The 20048-nt window shown below is 38.2% G+C and overlaps 1 protein-coding gene across 4 annotated transcripts in view; it reads left to right on the forward strand.

Moving 5' to 3' along the window:
• gria3a (glutamate receptor, ionotropic, AMPA 3a) overlaps positions 1-20048 on the forward strand; it is a 53469-nt gene that overhangs the window by 12442 nt on the left and 20979 nt on the right. For all 4 annotated transcript variants that reach the window (XM_056260014.1, XM_056260015.1, XM_056260013.1 and 1 more), the window contains exons 4-12: positions 400-587; positions 4740-4793; positions 4887-5048; positions 5390-5557; positions 5829-5933; positions 8920-9027; positions 11345-11551; positions 12788-13161; positions 14586-14784. In XM_056260014.1, coding sequence (XP_056115989.1) covers positions 400-587; positions 4740-4793; positions 4887-5048; positions 5390-5557; positions 5829-5933; positions 8920-9027; positions 11345-11551; positions 12788-13161; positions 14586-14784 — 1565 coding nt within the window. The remainder of the gene's footprint in view (positions 1-399; positions 588-4739; positions 4794-4886; positions 5049-5389; positions 5558-5828; positions 5934-8919; positions 9028-11344; positions 11552-12787; positions 13162-14585; positions 14785-20048) is intronic.

Raw genomic sequence — 20048 nt, forward strand, 5'->3', positions numbered from 1 at the left:
TGGATCTGATGTATTGCAGAAGACCTGATCAGTTGCGTAAAATATATGATCTGCAGTGGATCTGATCTATAGTGGAACGTATCAGAGAAATACATGAACGAAGGCCACAAACATACTGTTTGCATATGCATAAAATATGTACATTCTGCCATTGCATTAGTATCATTGGTGCAGAGTTGCAGTAATTACATTCACCATGTCTCTTTCTCAGCCTTCCCTCCTTTCATCCCTTCAGATTTGCACTGCATCAGCAGTTCCTGTGTGTTCTCAAACCAGAGAGAGAAATGAAGCTGTACTTGCTCCATCATTCTGGCCCAATTCTGCCCTGTTACTACATCTGCACAGGCCCGGTGTAGCAGTGTTTTTCACTCCATGTATTATTCTCTCTTTTTCTCTCAGGGTTTTCCATCCTACAGGCCATCATGGAATCCGCAGTGATGAATAATTGGCAAGTGACGGCGCGTTCAGTGGGGAACATAGTGGATCCGCTGGAATACCGACGCATTATTGAAGAAATGGATCGTCGGCAGGAGAAACGCTTCCTTATCGACTGTGAGGTTAAACGCATCAACAGTATTCTAGAGCAGGTAAATAGAAACACATAATTTCATCTGTCGGCCTGTGAGTCTGTTTACAGTGACTGTCTGTCATAGTGGAAAGTTCTCAGTCTTGTGGTATCGATCAATACCTTTCCAAAATTCAACTGTCGTTAGCGAATAAGGTGATAAAAATAGTGTGTGTGAAAGCGTGCGTGTGTTTGTCTAAGTAGGGCACAGCGTCCTATAACAAGGGAACAGTGAGAAAACTAAAAATACTCCCTTTCCTCTCATCCAAAAATACAGCTCTCAAAGGTACTGTTACATTCTCCGATTCTGTTTGTCTCTTTCACTTATTCTTTCTCTTTTTTTTACCCTCTGTCTATATTTTCCTGTTTTTTTCCCCACACACTCATATGCATTGAGACAGTAGAGAAGAATGTGTGTGCGTGTGTGTGTCACTAGGAGGTCACAGAGATAATGAAATCCACAAGTAGATCAATCAGTGCTCAGAGAAAGCTAATAAGAGCTCTGCGCTTTCAGCAGACTGGCTGTCTGTTGCTATTTGTAAATCAATAGCTGTGTGTGGGTGTGGTTGTGGTTGTGGTTGGGTCATACCTTTATGTTGTGCTGGCACAGCACTAAAAATTTCAATATTGCCAATGTATTCAAGCACTGCAACTTTGTAGAGCAATAAATAATAACAGTCCTGTGATGTGTGGGAATATGCATTGAATATGCATGCATCCAACAGGTTCAAGCAGGACAATGGAGACAGTTCATTCATATCTGATTACGTAACAATGGGCACTACTGACCTGATTGGATTAGTGAAAAAACATTTTAAATCTATCTATCTGTGTGTATAAAGATTTTCCCTAACATAAATGTTGTGGTAGTAACACTTGACATTTTTCATTTAACCCTCATGTGGTGTTCGGGTCAATTTGACCCGGAGAAGATTTTCTTTTTCCCGAAAATACTAGTTAATGTTATCGCTTTGGACTGAAACTTAGTGACTTTGTTCCCAAACGGTATAACTAAATCTCAGTGTTTTTTTGAAAATTTTCTTATTTTTTTGTGGGAGTATTGTTACCTTGTTACACTTGTGGTGTTCCCGGTCAAAAATGACCGGCCTATAAAAAATAGCTTATAAGTCACTCATTATACCATATTTTCACCCAATCTTGGATTCAATCTTTTTGTCAACTTGTTCTCTTTCAATTAGGACTGGTTTTATATTTCTGTTTGAATCTGATTAATCGTGGGCCTCATTTGTCTGAGAGTAGGCATCTCATTTTTTGAGTAAAAAACAAATAATTTATGAGTAAATTTGGAAATATGAAAAAAATATATGAAAAAAATGGCTACGGTTGATCACACTAGTCTACTCTAATGTTTCACCAGGAATTTTGTTTTGAAACTTTTGTTTTGTGAAAAAAAATGGCACATAGTCACACTTGTGGTGTTCCCGGTCAAAAATGACCGGCCTATAAAAAATAGCTTATAAATCATTCATTATACCATATTTTCACCCAATCTTGGATTCAATCTTTTTGTCAACTTGTTCTCTTTCAATTAGGACTGGTTTTATATTTCTGTTTGCATCTGATTAATCGTGGGCCTCATTTATCTGAGAGTGGGCATCTAATTTTTTGAGTAAAAAACAAATAATTTATGAGTAAATTTGGAAATATGAAAAAAAAGTATGAAAAAAATGGCTACTGTTAATCACACTAGTCTACTCTAATGTTTCACCAGGAATTTTGTTTTAAAACTTTTGTTTTGTAAAAAATATGGCACATAGTCACACTTGTGGTGTTCCCGGTCAAAAATGACCGGCCTATAAAAAATAGCTTATAAATCACTCATAATACCATATTTTCACCCAATCTTGGATTCAATCTTTTTGTCAACTTGTTCTCTTTCAATTAGGACTGGTTTTATATTTCTGTTTGCATCTGATTAATCGTGGGCCTCATTTATCTGAGAGTAGGCATGGTCAAAAATGGTCACAATGGCCGACCATTGAAAGTGAATGGGAGAGACTGAAAATAACAGAACAATTTAGTTTTCAGGAGCATGTTCATTATTTTCATGTACACATATGAGCATGTGTGCTTGCAAACATTGAGCCCTTGGACCTGTGCATGTATCGATACATTTATACACACGCTACCCAGACACACACACGTTAAAACACACAAACTTTTTTGAGTATTACACACATTCTTTTCCACAGAGAGAAATTTGATCCTACCCTAACCTGCATCTAATATACATTTATCCATCTGACATTACCACACACACACACACACACACACACAAACTGGCCGTTACTGCAGTGACCCGGCTTCAAAAGAATCTTTCTTTCATGGTCTTGTTTCATCACAGCTTCCAGACAAAGTATTATGACATTTTGTTTTGGAACTGTGAGGTTCTCACACAGAACTAGACAATATTTACAAATATACATCATGTGATAGCACAGGCATATATAAAATGCCTCACAGCACCTTGCTTGTCATTCATTTGTGGCAGCACAATGGCAAAACAGCTCTGCACATGATGTTATTCATCAGATTTTTGACTCAGAAACTAGTGAGGAGGAGGACATTTAGGATGCATCTTGCAGTGAAGATGTTTCTGAAGAGGAAGGCCTTCAGAAGAAAACCTGCCTTTCCTCATAGGTGGGGATGAAGGCCAGGACAAAGTTCCATCTTTTGACCAGAATGAAACGGTAACCTCAGCTGGGCCCTCATCACTGGAAGACTGCTCCTCATCAGTTGTTTCAAGCTCCGTAGCCGATTCAGTGGTGCCTTCCTCTTCAGAAACATCTTCACTGCAAGATGCATCCTGAATTTTCTCCTCCTCACTAGTTTCTGAGTCAAAAATCTGATCACGGCCTGTGTGTGTGTGTGTGTGTGTGTGTGTGTGTGTGTGTGTGGTAATGTCAGATGGATAAATGTATATTAGATGCAGGTTAGGGTAGGATCAAATTTCTCTCTGTGGAAAAGAATGTGTGTAATATTTAAAAAAGTTTGTGTGTTTTAACATGTGTGTGTCTGGGTAGCGTGTGTATAAATGTATCGATACATGCACAGGTCCAAGGGCTCGATGTTTGCAAGCACACATGCTCATATGTGTACATGAAAATAATGAACATGCTCCTGAAAACTAAATTGTTCTGTTATTTTCAGTCTCTCCCATTCACTTTCAATGGTCGGCCATTGTGACCATTTTTGACCATGCCTACTCTCAGACAAATGAGGCCCACGATTAATCAGATGCAAACAGAAATATAAAACCAGTCCTAATTGAAAGAGAACAAGTTGACAAAAAGATTGAATCAAAGATTGGGTGAAAATATGGTATAATGAGTGACTTATAAGCTATTTTTTATAGGCTGGTCATTTTTGACCGGGAACACCACAAGTGTGACTATGTGCCATATTTTTTACAAAACAAAAGTTTCAAAACAAAATTCCTGGTGAAAATGTTAAGTTGACTAGTGTGATCAACAATACCAATTTTCTTCAGATTTTATTTAATATTTCCAAAATTATTCAAAAATTTTAAAAAAAATTACTCAAAAAATGAAATGCCTACTCTCAAATAAATGAGGCCTATGATTATTCAGATGCAAATCAAAATATAAAACCAGTCCTAATTGAAAGAGAACATGTTGACAAAAAGATTGAATCCAAGATTGGGTGAAAATATGGTATAATGAGTGATTTATAAGGTTTTTTTTATGGCCCGGTCATTTTTGACCGGGAACACCACAGGTGTTATAGTTTTTTTTTTATTTTTTTATTTTTTATATTTGGCTTTATTTGTGATTTCAAATATTCCATGACGTGGCAGAAACTATTACCCATAAAATGACAATAAAAGACCTTGTCACTCTTGGCCCGTGACTTTTCCCTAGTATTCAGCTATACTAATAATAAAAAGAAAGACGCCATTATTTTTCCCCAGTGCACTCCCCACCAATTATTTACTAATAATAAAAAGAAAAACGCAAGCAAACTTTTTCTTTCCTCTGCTGGGACTGCAAAGTCCCCATAGTTACAGAATCGCCCTTCTGCAGTTAAGGCTTTTGCATTTAATTTCGCCTGTCATTCGTTGGTTTTGATGTCATGTCCACATAAACTATCAGACATAATGCTGGATGACACCCTTCCATTCTTTTATTTCCAGGTTGTGATCTCAGGAAAGAACAGTCGAGGATATCATTACATCCTGGCTAATCTTGTGAGAAAATACACACACATGCAAAGAGCTCTTATTTCCTAACCTTCTGTGAGTGACCTTTCACTTTTGACTATTGGCCATTGCTCTCTGCAGGGGTTCTCTAACATGAGTTTGGATAAGGTGTGTTCAGGTGGAGCAAATATTACCGGATTCCAAATCATAAATTCTGATAGCCCGATTGTGCAGCAGTTTCTCCAGCGCTGGGAGCGGCTCGATGAGAGAGAGTTCCCTGAGTCTAGAAACACTCCCCTAAAGGTCTCTCTCTTTATTTCCATGCTTATTTATGTGCATTTGTGATGTGTTTATTTGGGAGTGTGCCACTTGTGAATATGCTTGTATGTGTAATTTATGATAGCATATTTTGATGAGTTTAATGTAGCAGTCATGCAGTAGTTTTATTAATCTCTTTATCTCTTTTTTGTTGTTTCTTACCTATGTTGCTGAAATTCTCCCATACTGCACCTTTATTTAATAGAATATGAGCACTCATTTGGCCAAAATGCAGTGTATTGAAAAAACTGCTAGTCTTGTGGTTCTCTTTCTATACTGATGTCTCCATGAATGCAAACCGTTTGTCTGTTTGTTGTCATGTTTAGTATACATCTGCACTGACACACGATGCCATCCTGGTGATCGCTGAGGCATTTCGGTATTTGAGACGTCAGCGCGTTGATATTTCCCGTCGAGGGAGTGCAGGCGACTGCCTTGCCAACCCGGCCGTACCATGGAGCCAGGGAATCGACATTGAAAGAGCTCTCAAAATGGTAGGAGGGGTCCACAAAGGGCCTCAGACAAAGAGCTGAGAGACTTCTTCTAAGAGTTAAAAAAAAACTGCAACATTCACATTTTTTACTATAAATGAATGTTCAATACTGTTTAGATATGCATTTACTTTTGTGTTTATTTTCACCTGCATGGTTAAATGATATCTACTGTATATTACCTTTTAATAATGTTGTTTCATGCTTTTCTTTTCTTTTTATCTTGCTTGTTATTTTGTGGGTGTTACTGTTCCTGTGTGCTTTCCTTCTGCAGGTTCAGGTTCAGGGTATGACGGGAAATATTCAGTTCGACTCCTTTGGACGGCGATCAAATTACACCATTGATGTTTATGAAATGAAAACGGGAGGAGCCAGAAAGGTTAGTGGCTCTGGGAGGGCAGTTTCTATAAATTCACACAATATTAATGTCACAGTGAAACCACAAGTCACTTTAGAACATTTAGCAGTGCTGAAAATGAGACTATATATATTTACACACCGGCCACTATATTAGGTACACCTTGCTAGTACCGAGTTGGACCCCTTTGTGCCTTCAGAACTGCCTTATTTTATCGTGGCATAGATTCAACAAGGTGCTGGAAACATTCCTCAGAGATTTTGGTCCATATTAACATGATAGCATCAGGCATTTTCTGGAGATTTGTCGGCTGCACATCCATGATGCAAATCTCTTGTTCCACCACATCACAAAGGTGCTCTAATGGATTGAGATCTGGTGACGGTGGAGGCCATTTGAGAATAGTGAACTCATTGTCATCTTCAAGAAACCAGTTTGAGATGAGCTTTGTCACATGGTGCGTTATCCTGCAGGAAATAGCTGTCAGAAGATGGGTACACTGTGGTCATATAGGGATGGACATGGTCAGCATCAGCTTCAAGGTTCGACGTGTTGTCCATTCAGAGATGCTCTTCTGCTTACCTCGGTTGCCCTGCAGCCATATCACCCTGTAACCCAAGACTGGTTGCCCACTGTAGCTAAGCAGGGTTTAGCATGGTCAGTACCTGGAAAAAACTAGGTTGCTGCTGGAAGAGGTGTTAGTGAGGCCAGGGTGCTCACCCTGTGTTCTGTGTGGGTCCTAATGCCCCAGTATAGTGATGGGGATTGGGGACACTATACTGTAAAAAAGCACCATTGGCCCCTGTCCATCATCATGGCCTCCTAATCATCGCCATATATAGTGATTGGCTTCATCACTCTGTCTCCTCTCCACCAATATGCTGGTGTGTGGTGGGCATTCTGGCAAAATATGGCTTCCGTTGCATCATCCAGGTGGATGCTGCACATTCGTGGTGGTTGAGGAGATTCCCTAGCCTGACTGCGTCAGACTTCGTACTTCCGCTCTATTTCAGTTCACTTCTGTACTCAGCCTGAGACATCGACATGTCTCTCAGTTTTCCTCCGGCCTGAAAACAGCCGGCCAATCAACGAACAGAGGGCGGGCTGAGAGCCGTGACGTAGACGCTAAGTGCCGAGTTTAAGATTGTATTTTAGGTTAGGGAAATCGAAAACGACCGCGGATATGGAGACACGGGATGCAATTCGCTCTGTTGTGGAGAATATTACCGGCATTTGCAAACTGAAGCCCGAACAAGAAGAGTGTTTGTTAAACATTTTGAATGGAGGTGATGTTGTGGCCCTACTCCCGACAGGTTTTGGGAAAAGTTTAATTTATCAACTATTACCTATCGTCAGCAAGAAACTGGGCAGGCCAAAGGCCGACAAGGCGATAGTTGTGATTGTGTCCCCCTTGGTTGCACTCATGTAGGATCAGGTTAAGGAGGCAGCAAAACTCGGTCAGCCATGTTCACTCCGGTATTTTGCTCGATGGTTTCGTTTTCGCATCATACATGTGTTTACAGTGGAAGTTCGATGCGGCTGAGCTGGCGAATAACACACGTCATAACCAAACGTTATGTGATTGGCTTACGGGTAACCAATGATTTTATACTTCAGACAAGCGCAACCCCCCCCCCCCCATCGCGAGAAAGAAAACACTCAATTATGCCATTCCAGACTCTGTCTACGAAGCAAAGCGAAGTAGCAGAGTTTGGTATTACCAGGCTAGAGATTCCCCCCTTCCATATGTAAAGCATTTTGAGTGATGAGAAAAGCCCTATATCAATGTATGACCTCTGGCATCAACAAGGCATTTTCTCCCACAGAACTGCCGCTCACTGGATAGTTTCTCTTTTTTGGACCATTCTCTGTAATCCCTAGATATGGTTGTGTGCGAAAATCCCAGTAGATCAGCAGTTTCTGAAATACTCAGTTTAGCCTGTCTGACACCAACAACCATGCCACGTTCAAAGTCACTTAAATCATCTTTCTTCCCCCCCATCTGATGCTCAGTTCGAACTTCAGCAGATTGCATTGACCATGTCTGCCATGCCAGTTGCTGTCATGTAACTGGCTAATTAGATACTTATTAGATAGTTAACTAGCAGTTGAAAAGGTGGCCGATGAGAATGAATACTGTATATAATGTTTTTTTTTTTGCTACAAATACAGAAAAACACTCATTATTAACTCTTTCCCCGCCATCGATGGAATTTTCTGTCATATTTGACACGACGAGATTCCCGCCATTGATGGAATTTTCCGGCAATCCGTGTTTTCACTGTTTTATAGTAGGGGGCGCTGTTAAGCATCTTCTGAAAGAGTACACAATCTCAGGATCAAAACGCTGCAGAAACTAGTGATAGAAGCACTGCTTATACGTCATATAGTCTTTGATTACATTTGATTTTCTCAGCTTTTTTTTTCAAAATGTTGCTTACCCACATAAAAAAAAAAATAGAATGCATGAAGCTAGAATAAAAAAGATGTTTAAAAGCAGAGGCTTTGTTCTTTCTTTTGATATTTTGATATTGCATGTTCAAATATTCATGCAACAATATATTCTGGGGGCCATGAATTTTTGTGGAAATTATCAAAAATGCTGGCAGTGGCTGGCAAAAAAAAACAAAAAAAAACGCTGGCATGGAAAGAGTTAAGCAAGTGTTTTTTTTTATTGCCATCTTACCGCCCTCTTTTAGACCCTCATCATTAAATATTTAATTTGTTTCCCATTTCTTTTTTTTTCTTTTTTTCTTAACTGTTATTTATAGTACAAATAAACATTTTATCTTAAAAGATCAAGGAAAATTGTATTTCTCACTATACCCTTTAACGTGCACTTGAATGCTCCAGCTACCGTCATACCCTTGCTTTCCTCCTCCATCATTCATCAGATTATGTTTCTACTGAGTCTTTCTCTTTCTGTATTACTCATTTCTTTTATTGGTTGACAGTGATTGATTGATTCTATTTATGCTTTTACTGTTTCTGTTTCTGTCCCTTGCAGATTGGCTACTGGAATGAATACGAGAAATTTGTTTATATAGTGGAGCAGCAGGTTACCAACGAATCCTCCTCTGTGGAAAACAGAACCATTGTGGTCACTACTATCATGGTACACTATCTAAAGCTGCTTTTAAATATGCCGAACCATGACCCTTCTGCCCTCTCAGGTTTAGTGTCACAGTTGCATTGCATCCTGGGGGGGCAGAACGTTTTTCTGTTTTGCTTTGCTTTGCACTCACTCACTACATGTTGAAACAGTCGATCACAATAGAGTGTTTCAACTGTATCCGTGTGAGTGCCAAAGCATTTTCAGTTCCATTCCAGTGGCCTGTTGTAGCAGTGACATCACAATACTGGCTTTGGTAAGAAATAGGTTAGAACGTTCCTCTATCTGCTTCTTTCACTTCACCAAACGTAAGTACTGAACGACTGAGATGTCGGGCTGGATGCAAATGACAGTGTACATAGACACATGCACACAAAAATTGGCTGAGGGTTTTCTCACACATGTGAAATATTAAGTGGTTTATTTTACATCCCCTCAGAGTTCAGATGTTCTCTGCATTTTCTAATGTTTTTAATTTCCAGCTGTCAAATCAGAAGTGCCCATTGGGTGCAGACAGTCCGTTATTCATTTAGCTCCCTAAAATTACATAATCGTCGCAGCAGAAACGATGAATGTGAGCAGGGACATGACTGTGAGTGAGTGTGAGCAGTGTCCACTCAATAGCAAATCAATACAATTAAAGTTTTTGCTTAGATTGGCTTTTATGTATTTCTCTAATTTATTAGTGGCTATTTAAGTGCCACATGAAGACGAGTTGTGATTGGGAACCAGCTCAGTGCCTTTTCATTCAAATGCATACAAATGTACTGCCACTGTTTAGATACATCCTGTGAAATACAGCTGCAATTTTGTTTGACTAAAAATAAAAAATCTGACCATGCAGTCCTAATTTTGTAACTCCCAACTAAAGCAAAATGATGAATATATTTGAGTGAACTGTGGTTTTATACCATTTTAAAATAGCAAAATGTAATTAGTTATTAAATGTTAACAAGAAATGCAGAACTTCTTAATCTAGAGCATTTCAAACAGGACACGTGCCAGGTTATGCACGTGGTAATGTTTTGCCTACTGGACATGTTACGTTGGACGACTCATTGTGTTTAAAGAAACATGCGTTAATTGAACCAAATGCTGGAAGTGAACCGGTTGGGGCTGTAGAGTGATTACAGCTGGGCTTAAACGAGTTTCATAATTATGTCCTTAATGAAGAACTCTGAGAACTTGAGGGCAGGGGGGAGGATAGAGGCGAGGACTGAGATGAAACTGAAAGAATATTAATTAAAGAGTGAATATGGTAATTAATCTTTTGAATAATGCATAACCTAAAGGTCACAGAATCCAAATCCTAGTGAGGAAAACAACTTCAGAACGGTGTCAATGAGTAATACAGTTACGTTCATTACAAAAGTGAGCATTTGTAAGACCAGTCAGAATTACATAAATAAACATATTTCACTAAATTTAGTTAGTCACAGAAGCAGTCATATTTAAATGTACCACAAGGTTCGCCTTATGTTACATTTAAAAGTGATGATGACCTCTTTCTGACTCTGCCTATGATGATCTCATAAGTAGATACAGAAAGTGAAAGAAGAACTAAATCTTAGGTTAATTAGATGATTAGGTTAATAAGAGTTTGTGAAAGGAATGTTTTATTATGCATAGATTGGACAGATGTGCCTGTGTATAGAAATCTCATATAAAATGACTGAAAATACAGATGAGTTTAGATGGGCCAGTTTGTAAAAAAAGATTTTTTTAAAACTAGAGTTTGATCTGATGCTATTAAAGCAGTATTTTGATTGCTTTTAATGTTAGAGTTTCATCATCATTCATGTTAACGTTTGGCCTGATTAAAATAGTTAAAAGCACCCACACATGTGAGAAAACCTCTGCCACCCTCTAACCCACCCACCTGCATGCACTTTAGACATAAATGTGTGTAAGTTTAAGAGCCCCCTTAAACTTGCTTGCTTTAGACTGACCAATGACCCCAGTTTACTAATGAGAGGACCTGCAACTTCACTTCTGTCAGCTCTGTCTTTCTCTCTCCACTTTGAGAAATTAGATTCCACTGAATAGCACTGTCCACAAACCCAAAACCCACTTTAAATTCAAACTAGCCTTCCTCACAGCTGCTGTTTGTTTGGTAGCTTGGCTGTTGGTCGGATTGCTGTTACGAGACTCAAAATGCATGTTTATATTTCAGTATGTGTTTGTGCGAATGAGTAAGAATGAATGTGAATGTGTGTGTGTGAGAGAGAAGTATCGGCATGATGGCAGACTAATGATTTTTTTGTGTTTTCTGGGCTGTCAGTTTGAAAGCCAGCTCAACCTCCTCTGATTTGGTTAACAGGAAGCTCCATATGTAATGTACAAGAGGAATTATATGCAGATGGATGGAAATGATCGCTATGAGGGCTACTGTGTAGACTTGGCATCAGAAATCGCGAAGCACGTCGGCATTAGGTACAAACTGTCCATTGTAGCTGATGGGAAATATGGAGCACGCGACCCTGAGACCAAGACCTGGAACGGCATGGTGGGGGAGTTGGTATATGGGGTGAGTGCTGGGAAAATTATCCTGCAATGGGAAGGCTTTGGTGGTGGGATAGTGGCTGTGTGAAGCCAGCAACACTTAGGAGGCCTCATATATAATCACTGACCGCTCTGTCAAAATAAAAGTTTATTTTTCTTTGCAGGTTTCAAAATGTGTCATACGGAATCTTTTCATATACCTGAGCTGTTTGATTTTTGAGTTTGGTGCTTGTCAGAGTTGTTCTCAACATTTATTTCCTGTGTCACATGATTTATTTTGACACTGTAATGTGATTTTTACATTATTTACAGTCTCCTGGTGTTGCTGACATCACCCAAGTCTTTGGTCATGGTCAGTGTTTTTACACAATAAAGCTCCAAAGTAGTGTCTCTCTGCATGTTATTGATGCACCATGAGTAAATCCACTTAAAACACATTTATAAAAAAAAACCCAGCTTCGTCCAATTTGTTCCTGGTTGCTGTTAAAGTTAAACAACACAATATAATCTCTAAGAATGAGAAGAGTGTGTGTCTTTATGCTTTTGTTTTGTTTCTGTGCGACATTCAACATATCCTGACTATATGAGATGCATATCATTTAATAATCTCAAGTGAAGAGTGTTTAACTGGATTTTTTTTAACTGAAATGATCCTATACACAATATCATCATCATATCGGCTATCAGTTAATGTTGGATTTGTTTATGTATATATTGACAAATATTGGATATTTTTCAGCAGATATCAGTTAATGTTGGATTTTTTATGTATATATTGACAAATATTGGATATTTTTATATTGTCAGGCATTTATCGTAAACAATTTTGTGTCCATGTCATGAGAATAATTCCTGGCTTCTCTGTTTTGGCCAGAATTGAGCGCATCCTTACACACAATGTTATTATGAATTTCTATTTAGCTCTATTGTTGAATTTTAAATTGAGTTCTGAGTTGCATTCATAAGCAGATGGAGACAAGAAGGCATTATGGGACAGAAGTACATGGTAACATTCTGCTACATACAGTTACAACATTCAGTTAAATGTAAAGAGTGAACCAAAGGTTCTCCATTTCTTGCTGTTATGAACCTTGTAAAAGTGTTGTTGGTACTGAAACAACTGGTTCACTCCTCAATTCTGCATTTTTATTGTCATTAGACTTTGAAAATGTTAAACTATCTAATCACATTTCCATGATCACACCATGACATTGTTTTTCTCATACTATGAACTGAGAGTTACTGTGTTCCATGTTTCCAGAGGGCAGATATAGCTGTGGCTCCTCTCACTATAACCCTTGTCCGGGAGGAGGTGATAGATTTCTCCAAGCCCTTCATGAGTCTGGGCATTTCCATCATGATCAAGAAACCACAGAAGTCCAAACCGGGAGTCTTCTCCTTCCTAGACCCATTGGCGTATGAGATCTGGATGTGTATCGTGTTTGCATATATCGGTGTGAGCGTGGTTCTCTTCCTGGTGAGTCGTTTCAGTCCATACGAATGGCACCTGGACGAGAATGAAGAGGCGAAGGATCCGCAGACGCCACCTGACCCGCCCAACGACTTTGGCATCTTTAACAGTCTCTGGTTCTCTCTTGGAGCTTTCATGCAGCAAGGATGCGATATCTCGCCAAGGTTGGTGTATTATTTAGCCCGTTCTTGTCTCTCCATCCGCATCTTTCTCTCTCCCCTCATCTTTGCATTTTATGGTCGTCTCGTCTATCATGGTGCATATATGTTATTTTACTTGGGGTGTTTCACTTGTCAATAAGCTAAAGCTTATCTCTTAACCATTTATTCATTCAATCATCGTGTCACTTCATTCATTCACTCAAACACTCATCAGTCACAATATTGTCACTACAACTGTTCTTGTCTTTCTCCACCTTTCCTCTTTTGAAATACAGCTTGTGTTAAATCGGTGGTTCTCTCTTTTTTCACTACTCTTTGGAACTAAAGAAATGTTCGCTCCACATTCAGCCAATAATATATCTGTCAGTATTGCTGCCAAGTTTTGGCACTTATAATGACATATAATCATTTAACAGATGCTTTTGTACAAAGCAACTTAAAAATGAGGAAAAACAACAAACAATTTAATGCACATCAACCAATGTCATGTTTGCATTATAAAGTTTTTATTCAAACGCCTGCTGTTAAATAATAAAATGTTAAATTCTTAAAGAAAACACAAAATGAAAACTGCATGTTTTGGATAATGATCCAGCATGTTTCACGCAACCTATATGACCATTGTTCCTTCTGAAATGATATAATGATGACGTGTGAAATAAAACGAAAGCAAGGATGTTTGCTGAATTATGAAAAGTTTGTCCTTAATGAAAAAAGTTGGAAAAAATCTATTAAATAAAACAGGAAATGTCTTTTATGATATCCAGAAATAAATGAAAAAATAAACAAATGATACTGCTTTGCAGACGCAATGATAAAGGGTTAGTTCAGCCAAAAAATGAAAATTCAGTTATTTACTCATTTTCATGTTGTAAGTAAACAAGATTTGAGAACCATTGCTTTAAGTGATGCTGGACACCAACTAAAATAATTTATATTCACCGTGTGTTGACTGTAAAATGTACAGATTTTCTCTTTCACTCTCTTTCTCTCTTTCTTGGAGGGCTACCGTGTTTTTGCTGCATGTCTCTATTTTACTGTCAGCAGTTTGGTGTTTATAAACTGTTTCAGTGGAGGATTGTCAGCCCTCTTCACTCATTCCATCGTTCTTCTATTCAGTCATTTGATTTTCCTGTCCATCTTACTCACCAAATTCCTCTTGGATTTGTCTTTCATTCTTGAGGTGATCTTTGTGACCCTGTTCTCATCCTCATCTTTCTTCCGGCCCTTTATTAGAGAGACCTGCCCAAACAGAAGCTTCAATTGTACTTTGAGTGATTTTTTTGCCCGTAGCTTGAAGACTTTTGCATCATTTATCAGCAGTAATAGCTTTAATATGTTTGTATTAATTGTTAACCTTTCACAGGGGATTTGTTTGCTCTCCTATTGTCTCTCTGTCTCTCTCCCTCACTCCCTCTCTCTCTCAGGTCTCTGTCTGGCCGTATTGTTGGAGGTGTGTGGTGGTTCTTCACTCTGATCATCATTTCATCCTACACTGCCAATCTGGCTGCTTTCCTGACTGTGGAAAGGATGGTCTCGCCTATAGAGGGCGCAGAAGACCTGGCCAAGCAGACTGAGATCGCCTACGGAACGCTCGACTCCGGTTCCACTAAAGAGTTCTTCAGGGTAAGACAGCAATAGAAATGTTCTATCAAATGCAATATTACCACCATTTTTAGCCAAGCTGGTGTGGTTATTGATGATAGTAAAAAATAGTGTTCCGTGCCATTGTTTCCCAACCATATCTTGACCTTATTTACATCTACACTACCGTTCAAAAGTTTGGGGTTGGTATGATTTTTTTAAAATGTTTTTGAAAGAAGTCTCTTGTGCTCCCTAAGGCTGCATTTAGTTGATCAAAAATACAGTAAAATGTGATGGCAAAGCTGAATTTTCATCATCATTGCTTCACTCTTCAGAAATCATTCTAATTTGCTGATTTGGTGCTCAAGAAACATTTCTTATTAATGTCGAAAACAGTCGTGCTGTTTAATTTTTTTATGGAAACCATGATACATTTTTTTTTCAGGATTCTTTGATAAATAGAAAGTTCATCAAAGAAAGTTTGAAATAGACATTTTTTGTAGGAATGTAAATGTTTTTACTTCACTTTTGTTCAATTTAAAGGCACAATATATACGATTTTTTGACTAAAATATCCAAAAACCACTAGAACAATGTTATATATTTTGTTGACTTGTATACTTACATTATCCCAAATGTTTCCAACAGTTTAAATCCGGAGAATCAGCTATTTTAACCAGTGTAACAACACGTGTCATTGACACCTATCAATGATGTCATATCCGCGACGTATTACCCTCGATTTCCAGTTTTACTTCCGTAGAAACCATGGAAACACCAAAGACGCTTTAATATATTACGTTATATATTAGACAGCTGAGCAAATGTTTGGATACTTAGACAAAAAAATAATCATTGTTATATAGTTCAGCACGGTTAGTTTTATTGTTTGAATCTCTTGTTTTCTTGATTTACTCCTAGTAACATATTTGTACCCAAAAAGTAATCAGACAACACTATTTTGTCAAGTTGCTAAAAGAGCATAATCAGAAAGAGCTTTATTTGTAACTGTAATATAGCATTTTCTCCACCATACAATGTTTTAAAATGAATTGCATGCCAGTAATCCAGCTTTTATTAATATGATCTAGCTTACTGCAGTGTGCATCAAGTGTCTCATACCAGCCAGTAACATTAACATAACTTTCAACACACTCAAATGTATTTTTAGTATGATTGTTTTTTTGTTTTGTTTTTTTTCCTCACTTTATTTATAGTTTTTTCCACATATTACAAAATTCCAAACATTCCACAATAAAGTTGTGCAATTTAACATGTAGTAAAGGGAAAAAAAAGGGGTAGGATCAGAGGATAGGCAGGGATCCAGGCCCTACCTAATATAAAGGGAATAATTGTTGACCCCAAATAAGAATGTTCAAAGTACCTAATAAAGTACCAAATATGCAAAAATTACCCCTCACCCCGCCCCCCCCCCCCCCCCCCCCCCCCCCCCCAAAAAAAAAAAAAGTGCCAACCAAGGTAAATATTTAACCACATTATTGAATTATAAGTGTTATTACAGTAGAGAGTACAATTATTAACTATTTTCCAGAATGCAGGGATTGTATGTTTCCATATATGCAAGGAGAGAGCCCCACATTTTGTAAAAGTTCTTGAAAGAGCCCCTCAGTAAGTATCTGATTTTTTCCAGTTTAATAAAGTGAAAAACGTCTTTAATCCACAAGGAGTGAGTAGGTGGAGCAGATGATTTCCAATGCAGTAAAATCCGACGTCTGGCCAGGAGGGACACAAATGCCACAAAATCCGCCTTGTAGTGTGAACAGTGAACAGGCAAAGAAAGTGTACCAAACAGTGCTGTTATAGCCACAGGTTCAATTGCTGTCTCAACTACCTTCGACATTGTCTCAAATATATCAGTCCAATATCCATGTAGGGCTGGGCAGAACCAAAACATATGTGCCAAGGATGCAGGAGCCTGACGACAACGGTCACAGATAGGATCAATGTCAGAATAAATTTTAGAGAGTTTGACCTTAGTCCAATGAGTACGATGAAGTATTTTGCATTGGATCCATCCATGTTTAGCACACACAGATGAGGAATGCACCCTGTATAAAATACTCTCCCAGTTCATCTGAAATATCTTCTGATAAGTCTTCCTCCCACTGAGTTTTTATAGATGCCAGTGAGCTTCTATGTAGAGAACATATTTTGTCATAAAAAAAAGAAATCATCCCTTTCCCAATAGATATTGGCTCAAGGAGTAAATCTATAGAAGTGGGAGTGGGGAGACTAGGAAATTGAGGGTGCATATTACGGATAAAACTGCGAGCCTGCAAGAATCGGAAAAAATTGTTTCTGGGCAATGAAAACGTATCCACAAGCTGTTGAAAGGATGCAAAAACATCATCTATATATAAATCTTTAAACATTGATAGGCCATATTAGGACTGGGCGATATGGCTGAAAACTGTATCACGATATCAGTGTTTCATATCGGTCGATATCGATAATTATTGATTTTTTTATGACCCATTTAAAATAAGGACCAGGAGAAAAAATATATTACAATTAAACTTTTTTTTTTTTTAACTTAACCTTCCTCTGATTACAATCCCAAGACAGAAATGTCAACACAACCATGGAAAACTCAAATAATTAAAAATGTAAACATAAGTCTAAATTCACAATCAGACCTGCAAACTCCTCAGAGTAAAAAAGGTGACAGTGGCGCGGTGGGACGTGGGTGAGGGGGGTTTGTGATCGTACGTGCCCCCTGCTTGATTTGTTTTGTGATTTTTAATATGCAAATGACACATTTCTGAGCGTGACTTAAAAATCAGCATACTTATCAAAAGTATTTTTCTGCCAACCAGGAAGTTTGTATCTTACACATGCACTGTATCATAAGAAGTCAGGGCAGAGCACTCGGCTAACGATAAGCCTAACGTTACAGGGATATTCCACCATTTGGGGAATTAAGCTCATTTTCCACCTCCCCTCGAGTAAAACAAATGTTTGTTTACCGTTTAGGAAACCATTCAGCCGATCTCGTGGTCTGGCGGTACCACTTTTACCATAGCTTAACGTAATTCATATTATGACGACAATACTAGGGGTGGAACGGTACACAGAAGTCACGGTTCGGTTCAGACATCACGGTTCGGTACGATTTCGGTAAAATGGATTGAAAAGCAAAACCGAAATATAGAAGGCATTTTTATAAATGTCTTAAGCCTTGTATTTTTTAAATAAGTTTTATTAATAAAGGCATAGAACCAGTTTATTTATAGTGCACTGATAATAGTTTTATATAATTGGTTTATTAATTAAACTAATAAAAAGATAGATATGAGATATGTTTGGTAATTGTACCTGAATGAATTTAAAATTAATTTGCTATATTTCAGATCAATATATTTGTTTTCCTTAATTTTAATTAACCCTAACTTTATTCTCATCAGAATTATAAATAATTGATTTCCGTATAAAATAATACTACCAACACATTTCATTTTCTTTTTTAATCAATGTGTAACTTAAAAATAAACAGATTAGTGCTATGAGGACAAGAAATTAAAACCAATGCGATATGATGAATGTCCAAAAGATGGAACACACAGGCTGTTTTAAAAAGGGGTTGGATAAATATGTTTTGCTTTTAAAACGGTGTGTGACAGTTGTAGGTTACAGTTTGACAAGAAATACAGTGTGACAAAAGCACAATGTTGTGTTTTATTGCGAGTATAGGCCTACACAAATATAAGTAAACACTTTGCAGACTGAATGATGTCCTGTATGTTTTTATGTCTCCACTGTTCGATCGCGCCCGCGTGTCTGTCTCTCTCGTGCCTCTCTCTCTCTCTCTCGCGCGCGCGCACACACACACACACACACACACACACGCTCCAGCATTGCAATCTTGACATCGCAGCCTGTTCATTATGCTGTGTTCACATCAAACGCGAATAGAGCGAATTATCCAATAATGTTTCGCAATTCTAGCCTGCATGGCATGCAGATGAAGGGCACTCATTTTCTGCTTATCAATCGCCGGTTACTGAAGAGGAACCCAGCAGCACGAGACAATGATATGGCGCAACCAAACTGACACGTTACATGATTGCCTGTTAGCGTGTCACACGCGAGTGCCTTTGTTAATGCAACCAAACTTGCTTCGCAATCTTTGGTTTCTTCCGACGAAGAAAAAAATATCGAACGTTTTATCGAACACATTTTTTATTGATATCGATCACGTGTCTATCGCGATACATATCGTTATCGTTTTATCGCCCAGCCCTAGGCCATATGTTGCCCACTGGGAAAAAGTCTTGTCCATCATTGATGGTGGAAAAGCAAAGTTTGACGCTATAGGGGCAGACATAGAGAATGTTTGTAATCCATAATACAGCCTAAACTGTCTCCAGATTCGCAGTGAAGTTTTTACAATTACATTTTTTGTGGGAATCGCAAGGGAGAAAAGGAACTGTTAATAGGGGAGTATAACAGGGCAGTTAAAGTAGTAGGAACACATGACATTGCTTCCATGGCAAGCCACACAGGTGAGCACTGCAATTTGACCTGGTTTAACCAGTACTGAAAGACCCTGAAATTAGCTGCCCAGTAATAGTGTCTAAAGTTGGGTAAGCCCATACCCCCAAGAGATTTGGGTCGTTGAAGAAGTGCTTTGCTAATTCTAGCAGTCTTTTTATTCCAAATAAACTCTGAGACTAACCTGTCTATTCTCTGAAAAAAGGCTTGAGGGAGAAAAATGGGAATGCACTGAAACAAATACATAAACTTTGGGAGGGTATTCATTTTAACAGAGTTAATTCTACCAGCTACGGATATAGGAAGTACCGACCATCGTTCAAAGTCTTTCTGAACCTGAAGCAGTAGATTATCAAAATTAAATTTAAAAAGATCTTGAAATCTATTGGTTATACAGACCCCGAGATATTTAAAATTGCACTGTGCAATTTTAAATGGTAAAGTATGTTGTAAAGGGTATTTTTTAGCCACTGCATTCAATGGGAAAATTTCACTTTTGCCTAAATTTAGCTTGTAACCAGAAATAAAACCAAATAATTTTAAATTAAGAACCGCAGGTATTGACCCTGAAAAATCTGAGATATAAAGAAGAAGATCGTCTGCGTACAATGAGACCTTCTGTTCAATACCTAATCGTGTTATTCCTTTTATTAATGGGTCAGATTTTAAAGCAACGGAAAGAGGCTCAATGGCAATAGCAAAAAGAAGTGGGCTTAAAGGGCATCCTTGGCGGGTGGAACGGTAAAGATTAAAGTATTCTGAACGAATATTATTAGTCCTAACTGAGGCCTGGG

The sequence above is a fragment of the Rhinichthys klamathensis genome, unplaced genomic scaffold (assembly GCF_029890125.1).
Source record: "Rhinichthys klamathensis goyatoka isolate OS25496 unplaced genomic scaffold, OSU_Roscu_1.1 h1tg000172l_1, whole genome shotgun sequence".
In the NCBI taxonomy this organism is placed as follows: domain Eukaryota; kingdom Metazoa; phylum Chordata; class Actinopteri; order Cypriniformes; family Leuciscidae; genus Rhinichthys; species Rhinichthys klamathensis.